The sequence below is a fragment of the Engystomops pustulosus genome, chromosome 1, assembly GCF_040894005.1.
Source record: "Engystomops pustulosus chromosome 1, aEngPut4.maternal, whole genome shotgun sequence".
NCBI classification, from domain to species: domain Eukaryota; kingdom Metazoa; phylum Chordata; class Amphibia; order Anura; family Leptodactylidae; genus Engystomops; species Engystomops pustulosus.
The window spans coordinates 103080464-103090266 of record NC_092411.1 but is presented as its reverse complement, the minus strand read 5'-3'; the positions used below and the strand labels follow the sequence as shown (position 1 = coordinate 103090266).

The following is a 9803-nucleotide window of genomic DNA, read 5'->3' as shown; positions in this document are numbered from 1 at the left end:
TTAAGGCATCAAAAACATTGGCCCACATTTATTAAAGCATTTGCGCTTGTGTCTGACTTTGCACTAAAAAGAATGTGCAAACTCCTTGCACATGAATTTATAAACTGTTGGGGCTGTTCAGAGGGTGGAAGATTCATGAAATCATGAATCTGGTGCCATCTGCACACTACACAGTGCAGCATAGCTCCCGACATTAGTCAAAACTAGGAAGAAAAATAGAGTAATGCCCCACACAAAAAGTAAGAATGACAAAGAATGATAATCAAGAATTGTTATTTCATGCAAAATACAAGTACTTATGATAGCCACGACAGGTCATTTTGAATAATTCACACCCACGGCACCAAACTGGGTGCAGCAGTACCATCTGTTAGACAGCAGAGGGAGGCAGAGCTCTGGAGAGGAGGCGGGGATGGATATAAGGGGACAATACAGAGAAGACAGCAGAGTTCCCGAGAGGTAAGAACACTGGCAGCAACTGTTTAGTAGCAGGTAAGTTACCTACAACCTTTATGTAGAGGGAGTAAATGGATTGTGGCTAGAGGAGAATGTCTTGCTGCCGTTCACAGTTCACAGCTTTCCTGATTAAAATGTATGCCTTCTACATACAGCTGTATTCAGACCATCTACAAATTTCTTGTTGTAGTAAATGCTGACTTCTTACTGATGAATACATAAGTCAAATCAGAACACATCAGATCCATTCTAATTCTATTAAGAAAATTTGAATTAGACAATGTAGCTTAGAAGCAGCCAGTAACTAATGTGACTTTAAAAGGATTCTTCCAAATTTGTGGATAGGGATTAACAATCTGATATTTGGGGTCCGTTGGGACCCCACGTATCAGGAGAACGGATCTGTTAATTTGTTATACAAATTTTAAGTAGTTTACGTTCACTCAATTAAGAACAAAGGTTTAAAAACATGTAGAAATGCTGCAATGGAATTTCGCCTAGAGCATTATATTTCATAACTTTTCATACACCCGATGTAACATGTTTGATCATCTACATATAACTGGTAGTAAGGAATAAAAACAGGATGTCTGAATTTTGTTGTAGGCACAGTCCACCCATGGGAGACTCCAAATGTGATTTGTATGTTATATACAGTCCGTTTACTGCACTTATAATTTTGTACATTTGTATAAATGTTTTGCATTGCATTGTACAATTAAATTTATGTCTGTTTAATTACATACATTTTTTCAAAACCTCTTGTACAATAGAAAAAGTCAATGGGAAAATACCTTACGAAATGTAGTTCCTAGAGCTTACTACATGCTACCAAATATATAAAAATGTAACAGAACACATTGCGATGGCGGCACTTAAATAACAGTGCTGCCATACTTGCTCTTTCCGGCGCCCCCGCATTTGAAGGTGTCAACTGGCTGCTATGAAAACCGGGACTCTCAGCAAAGGTATTGTCCCAGTCAAAGCAGGATCTGCAAAGGTGCACTGTGGTACATTTACTTACAACGCTGCAAACTGCACTATATGCAGTTTACCTATGTAGCGTGCATTGGGCACCAGATTTGTGATTTGTGGCGCCCCCTGCACTACTATTTTTTTTGTGTACCTTTAACTTCGGACATGTGACACAATTCTGTCGGACTTTGCATGGTAAATCTGGTGCACGGTCTGACTGAGTACCAGAACGCCCCCTAATTTGTGTCGCATGATGCATAGTGCCATACCTCCAAACCGTCCAGTGTTCAGCGGGACATTATCGTTTTTTGGGCTCTGTCCCGCTGTCACGGGCAGCTGGGAGAATGTCCCGGGTTCCCCCCCTGTCTCGCCTCCTCTTGTTCCCGTACATAAGATCTGCAGAGCAGCCGAAGCATGGGGACCAGGAGGCGGCGGGATCAGTCCCTGCTACCCCCTCACATGATATCTGCATGCGTCATGTGAGGAGGTAGTTCTGCCCTCAGCTGGCCCTGCCCCCTCCATGAGTCAGTCGGAGCCCGGGAGAGAAGGTGGAGGCTGGAGGACAGGAGGATTCTGGAGGATGCAGGGGGACAGGAGGAGGAGACTGGAGGACAGGAGGATGCTGTAGGAGGCTGGGGGATAGGATGAGGAGGCTGGAGAACACAGGGCCACAGGAGGAGGATAGATGACAGTAGGCCACAGAATGAGGCTGGAGGACAGGAGGCTACAGGTGGAGGCTAGAGGAGGCTGAAGGAAAGAGGGCTACTGGAGTTGGCTGGAGGACAGGAGGAGGCTGGAGGACATGGGGCTATAGAAGGGTCTGGAGGACTGGAGACTACATGAGAAGGCTGGAGGACAGGTGGCTACAGGAGGAGGCAAGGGGACAGGAGGGCAAAGGACGAGGATGGAGGTTAGGAGGCTACAAGTGGAGGATGGAGAAAAGGAGGCTGGAGGACAGGAGGCTACAGAAGGGAGGCTGGAGGACAGGGGGCTACAGGAGGGTCTGGAGGACAGGAGGCTGGAGGATAGGGGGTCGCAGGAGGAGGCTGGAGGACAAGGGGCCACATGAGGAGGATAGAGGACAGTAGGCCACAGAATGAGGCTGGAGGACAGGAGACTACAAGAGGAGGCTGGAGGACAGAAGAGCACAGAAGAAGGATGGAGGACAGGAGACCATAGGAAGATGCTGGGGGACAGGAGGAGGCTGGAGGACAGGAGGATGGAGGACTGGAGACAACAAGAGGAGGCTGAATGACAGGAGGCTACAGGAGGAGGCTGCAAGACAGGTTGCCACAGGAGGAGAATGGAGGACAGAGGGCTACAGGAGAAGGCTAGAGGCTACAGAAGGAGGCTGGAGGACAGGAGGAGGCTACAGGAGGAGGATGGAGGACAGGAGACTACATGAGGAGCCTAGAGAACAGGAGGAGGCTGGAGGACAGGAGCTATAGGAGGAGGCTGGAGGACAGGAGGAGGATGGAAGACAGGAGCTACAGAAGGAGGATAGAGGACAGGAGGCCACAGTATGAAGAGGATAGAGAACAGGGGCCACACAATGTGAGGATGGCAGGGGGTTGGAGTACAGATAGGATTATGTGTAAGTTTGGGGAGATAAATAAGAGTGGAAAACCAAATGTAAAGGGAGGATAAAAATAAAGAGGGGTTTTATATGTTTTATATGTTGCAGAGTTGCATTAGGGGGTATTATACGGCTCCAGGGGGTGAGGGGTTGGCCAAAGTAAGGGACATTGTACTATGTGGGGAACATCAAGGTCGATGTTTGTGGGTGGGACAATGGGCATGATTTAGAAAAAGGGGGAGGAGCTTTTTGTCTCGTCTAAAAGTTAGGAGGCATGCCTAGTGCAGCCTTGCCACAAAAGGGTTGCGTGCGCCACACATGTCTTAAATACCTGTGCAAGCAGTTTGCACTAAAAAGAACATGCAATGTCCGACAGAAAACTGGCACATGACCCCTAGTAAATATGCCTCAATGTTCCTTTTACAGATCCAGTGATTTTACAATATACAGCACTGCAATAGTAGTTTTGCAGCAAATTGTACAGGTGATCAGACCCCCTAGGATTCAAATACCTAAGAGGGGCCTAGAAATCACCTCCCTTTCAGTAGAACACAAATAAAAATAAACACCATAGCTCTCTGTACCATGAGGACATAAATGCCCGAAACGCATTGGTGGGAAGATGTTATTGTCTGTTATGATCGTATATACTACATCTGGATCTATGTTTTTATTATGACCAGTAAGTTTTGTATATTTACAGAACTGCATTATTTTGAAAGTTGGGTTCTTACCTTTTTGCATCTTGTAAGCACGTTCAAAATATAAAAAAAGGCGGTGAACCTCACAATGGAAAATAGAACCCAAATGTCAGAATTGCCATTTTTTTGCCATTTCAAAACACATATAAAATTGAATAAAAAGAGATCAAAAGGTTGTGCAGACCCAAAAGTGACACCCTATACAGGTGTGTACAACAAAGTACAAAAAAAGTTATTGGTATCAGAATATGGTGAAAATAAGAAATGTATTTTTGTATAAAAGGTTTTAATTTTTTGAAATATATTAAAACCTATAAACATTTTGTGTCATCGTGACTGTACCGACACAAAGAATTAAGCAGAGGTGTCAATTGGAAGGCAAAGTGAAAGCCGTAAGAACAAAGTCCACAATAAAATTGCGCAAATACAATTTTTTTTGTCAATTTCCATGCTTTTGGAATTTTTTTCCAGCTTTCCAGTACATGGCATAAAATATAACATACTGCCACTTCAAAGTACAATTTTCAATGCATAAAAATAAGCCTTTGTACAGATCTGTACACTGAAGAATAAAAAATGTATTTGTAAAGGTGGGAAGCATAAAATAGGAATGGAAAATTTAAAAAGTCCATTTGGTTAAAAGCCAGTGCATGTCTTTTATTTCATGTACTGAACACTGCCCTGTGTGCTGGACTCCAAGTATCATAGGTATATGAAGAAAGTAGTCCGTGCATGCTAACAAGACAACAATGCTGTACTGAAACTACTTCTTACTGGATCTTACACGTGAAGGTCCTATCGGTGAAATATGATGTGCATTATGGTCCATATTTTACAGACTAAACACTCTTGTCTGAAACAAGCCTGAGGCCACGTTTACATTTGCCAATACATATGCTTAAGGCATTGCACTAAAACACATGTGATCCATAAGGAGCACCACGTGCTTTGCATTGTTTACATGCACAACATGTGCTGTTTGTTACAGATTGCATTAATTTCAGTGGAAACACATATGTCATTGGCTAAAAGAAAGAAGAAAATGGGCTGGCACTCACCATTGAAATGTAAACTTTATTCCATCAGAAGAATAAAAATAGCTGTAGGAGGGAAGAATACAGCAGGAGACCACTGAAGGCGACGGCCACATAGAGGTTTTTGTACTTCCCGGACAACCCCTTTAACATTTTCCCACCTGCTTACACTCCCAGCAATGAAGAAAAATGCTTTCAATGCAGCCGAACACATGGTGACACACAAAACGCATGCATTCTGAAGTATGCATTTAGACGCATTCCAAAACAGCAAGTGTGAACGCACCCTCAAATTATAGAGCCACATATGACTGAAATGCTGGTGGTTTTTGTGCCAACTTATCTGCAGATTATTCTAATTTCTACCTGTGCATGCTTTCTGGCAGTCTACAAGAAATCATGAAAATGTATGTCTACATACATGGCCTTATATTACTTTAGTAGTGTTTCTGGACACATATATTTTAATTTCTTATAAGACATACAATATAGGGATTTTTCTTTTTATCACATCACCTAAAAACTTAACTGTTAGCTCTTACTTATGCTCCTCCCATCTGCTGTCTTCTCCAGGTACACAGTCCACTTTTCCATGTTTCGCTTGTCGCTCCAGCGTTTGCTTTCGCTGTCTCACGGTGGTGGAGGATCGTACATAATGCAGAGTGTAAGGGGAATACAAACCCCAAGAAAACTGGAAGGAAAAGTCGCTCTGGTGACTGCATCATCTGAGGGGTAATTTATCTCTAGGGCATGACATGTAGTAAATAGTGGAGTTTATTTAAGACTGTATACTGTTTGACTAATTCCCGGAATACCTCATGAGATGCCTTATACTCTCTCAACTTGTATTTCTTACTTAGTATTGCACTTCATACAGTCTGGTAAGAATACTAGTAATAGAAGTGTTTAAGCACATTGCTGCCTCATCGACCTGAGTAGTTGTCATTCCATTTTATCATTTTATTTATGGGATTCTCTTGCAGCGTTGACAATACAAAGCTTTAGACAGTGTTAGGTAGAAGCCATGAAGATTTGTGTGATCATACCTTTTTGTGTGTTGTTGCAGCAGCTGTACTGAGAAAAATACATTTATGGTCTTGGATTGTAGCAACAGTGCACTCTCTTTACTGTACCTCTGTGCTGCACCTCCAAACTGCTGTGAGTCACTGCTGTAGCAGTACTTACTGCTTCTGTGTTCTCCTTCTCTCATACAAAGAGCTCATACAGAGCTATATGCAGAAAGAAGAGGCAATGGCTAGGGACATAAAGTTATAAAAAAAAAAAAAAAAAGCTAAAAAAAAAAATACATATATGTGATATATGAAAATCTGAAAAATAATGTCTGGGTAATACTGTATTACAGTCACAGAAAAATAGTTATAGTTATTATATATTTTGAACTTTTAAGATAATAAATTTAGTTTAATGTGAAAACTGAGACCCAAAAAATAATACAATAGGAATTTCTCAAAAAAAACCCCACTCTTTTCTCTGCCTGACCCATCTGTCTGACCCATTTCAAAAGCTGTGCTGAATCTGTAATGAACTCGAGTCAGGGTTATTATTAATTTTTACCAGGTAGTTCCGCTGAAGTTGAAACTTTAGGCCCAATCAACCTGTTGCTGTCTGAGCTGAGTTTGTGTATATCTCTGCCATCTAATGGCCTGATTGGGTACAAGTACCATAGATATCAAATTTATATATTTTGTTCTAATAAAAATTTAGAAGTTCATGTCACCTGGTGGTAAGCAGGTAGGTGGTTCCTATTGGCTGGCTCCCCAGAACATTCCAGAGGCAGATTGATATATTGTATAGGGGTTCTGTCCTGGTTCCTGCTCTTTCTCTAGTATAAAAACTTTCTGTTTTTCTGTATGTCCCTGGCTAGTTGCATTGCCATTACAGGACTCTCTTCTAACATCAGCCAAGGAACATCACCAGCTGGGAGTGCTCCAATCGGAACCAGACACCATGCGGCCCCCCTTTCTTGCTACATCCCTGCCGATCCTGACAGGTGGAGTCGCTGTGAGAACCAGCTAGGCCCTGACCATCAAGCCACTCCTGAGAGATATCAGTGCTCCATACTCTGTTAGGGCCTGCTGAGCATATTGCAAATCCACATTTAACACATGATCACTGCAGAACTACAAAGCTATTGTAAAATTGTAAATTGGAGTTTCTCACATGGAAATCTATCAATCTGTATGCAGGGCCCCTTAGAATACATGCATATCTTTACAGCATATGCATGGATAATGAACACTGTAAAAAAAACCTAGTAGCAGCTATGTCCTGTAAGCAGAGAATCAACCTGTGAGCTACCCCATGACCAAATGTTCTACGTGGCAAAATGGAAATTATCTATAGGCTGTAAGGGGCATACCATGGACTTCTTATTATAATGCAGTTTGGAAGATCTCAGTGAGACAGAGAGGGATACCATTAAAAACTAGTGGTCTTTTCTCTTAAAGGTAACCACAATCCTTCCTATGGGGAGAAAGTTATCTTCTTAATATGACACCTACAGACAATGAAGATGGCCTCATTTAAAGGATTGTTGAATTATTGAAACAACAATGCTATAAACTTGAGATGTCCATGTGATGTCATTCCAAACATAAAAAGGAAACTACAAGTTATATGGGATTGAAGAATTTACATCAATGCACTTTTGTTTTTTATTATTTGAATGTTGTATGGGTTTTATTTATGATGTTTCCTTTTTCCGTACACTCTCTTGGTAATATTTGATGTTTGAGACACTTTTGTGATCTTTTGTGCCTGATGTATGTGTAAATTCCGAAAGCATACTAGGCTCATGAGCACTATTTTTGAGTAAAATTGTGGTAAATGCTTTTACAGCATCGGCTTAGCCATTGCACGACGACTTGCTCAAGATGGAGCACGAGTTCATATCAGCAGCCGAAACCAACAAAATGTGGACAAGGCTCTCCAAGAACTCAAAAAGGAGGGTCTGGATGTGGAAGGGACTGTGTGCCATGTAGGAAAGAAAGAAGACCGAGTAAAACTAGTGGATCATGTAAGTACAAAAAGCAGTAATTCTAAGATTGTTTACAACTTGGAGCCTCCTGCACATGAACATATTATGAAGATATATGCTATCCGTTGTTTGCTATCCATGGCAAACACGCTTCTACATGTCTTTCTTAGGGCTCAGGCACATGGCCATGTTTTCCATAGCCTTGGGTATGAGCTGACTAGCAGGACTTTCCTCACACACTGTTGAATTAATTCCTAGGTGATGCAGAAATTTGGTGGAGTTGATATCCTCGTTTCTAATGCTGCTGTGAACCCTTTCTTCGGAAACATATTGGATGCAACAGAAGAGGTGTGGGATAAGGTAAGACTAATAAAAATAATGATACATTTTTATAAAGCAACACCACATTCTGCAGTGCTTTACGGATCATTGGGTACATACATATACAGTAAAATAAGACACTAGGAGGTATAAGTGCCTGCACAATGGTCCAGCCATTCTTCATAAGAGATCAAATAAATCATGCTGTCCAAAGTGAATAGGCCTGAAGAGTATCATGAAAATTGGATGCAGGCTTAGACGAGAGGGATATACAGGTTTGGTCTGCGAAAAGAGAAATGAGCAAAAGCGGAATGGAGAGGAAAGGGAAACGTTGAGGGTGCTAAAACATAAACTTTTATGCATGCCTGCGTATACCGTTTGATTGTTGTAAATAACAAAAATTGTGTACACACAACACAATTTATTTTCTGTTCAATAAACTTTTATTGAAATTGGCAAGTAACAAGGTTCAAAATAACAACAGTGAATCAGGTACTCATCACATCAGCATGTATATCTTAGTGTACATAAGACAAGTGTCATACAACCAATGGTACAACTAAAATGGTATGGATAACGGCTTCATGGAAAGAGAGAAAATAGTATGAGCAAAACTAACAACATTAAGAATAAACACATAAAACGAACATATACCTGGGAAAATACATTAGGAACGATGGGAAGGGAGATAGGAAAGGGTCAAGGGAGAGAGCACAATAGGGAGGGGGGGGGTAAAGGGTACGAGGATTTGCCCACTTTATCCTAAGTTTTACCTATTCAGTCTATACTCCCTCTATCCAAGAAGCAAATTCCGTTGAGCTGCGGAACTCTATCCAAGGGGACCAGACCTTGGTGTACCTATCAAATTGTGAGTCCACCAATCCCTCCATGGCTCTCATTTCCTCCATCCTCATTATATTGTTCAGGGCTTCTGCCCACTGGGCTCTTGATGGGCACACACTTGACTTCCAGAGCCTGGGAATTATCTGGCGTGTAGCAGCAATGCAGTGTCTCAGAAAGCCTTTCTTCACCGTTGAGATAGAACTATGGATCATAGACAATAACCCAAGCTCTGGAAGTGGCGTAATAGTATCCGACCATAATTTGTTGTACAGGGCAAGAACTCCCTTCCACAAGTCCCGGACCCCAGGACAAGACCACCAGATATGCAGCATGGAACCCTGCTCCCGATTACATCACCTAGCCATGATTTTAAAGTTTGTCTCATGAATTTGTGATGATACAGAGAGTTTGTGAGTCAAGATAGCCGCCTTGTCCCATTCCTCCTCGGAGAATGTTTTGTTCAGAGCTCTCTCCCATGCTTGTCTATATAGGACTGGCATTTTCTTAGCCCTTTCCCTCAGCAGCCACCCATAGACTGTAGAGATCAAGTGTCTAGGAGCGTCTTTATTCGTGAAAATCTGCTCTATAAATGTCAATTCTCGTGTGAGGGATTGTGTAGGGCCTAAAGAATGGATAAAACTACCCAACTGTTTAGCCATAAACCATCTACTGCCCCTCATGTCTTATTTGCACCACCGTGTTCGGTGGGAGTCCAAACAATTCCAGTGTCATGTCTCTCTAGGGTCTAAGAATATTGGTGACATAGGGCCAGGTATGGATGTCAATTTGTGGCGTTTCCTCAACAAGTCCCAGGTGCCAAGGAGCGTTTTATAAAGGGGTGTGTGAACCGGGGATGAACCACGTGTTGTGGCAGAGAGGCATAGGGACGCTCCCAAAGA

At 42.2% G+C, this 9803-nt stretch overlaps 1 protein-coding gene across 3 annotated transcripts in view; it reads left to right on the top strand.

The window, feature by feature from the left end:
- The first annotated feature begins 383 nt into the window (after positions 1-383).
- LOC140128969 (dehydrogenase/reductase SDR family member 4-like) overlaps positions 384-9803 on the top strand; it is a 28529-nt gene continuing 19109 nt past the window's right edge. For 2 of the 3 annotated variants that reach the window (XM_072150651.1, XM_072150646.1), the window contains exons 1-4: positions 384-459; positions 5316-5474; positions 7602-7779; positions 7999-8100. In XM_072150651.1, the coding sequence (XP_072006752.1) occupies positions 413-459; positions 5316-5474; positions 7602-7779; positions 7999-8100 (486 nt within the window). In that variant the 5' untranslated portion in view covers positions 384-412. Of the gene's footprint in view, positions 493-5315; positions 5475-7601; positions 7780-7998; positions 8101-9803 lie in introns of all 3 variants that reach the window. The other variant, XM_072150649.1, reaches the window with a different exon arrangement.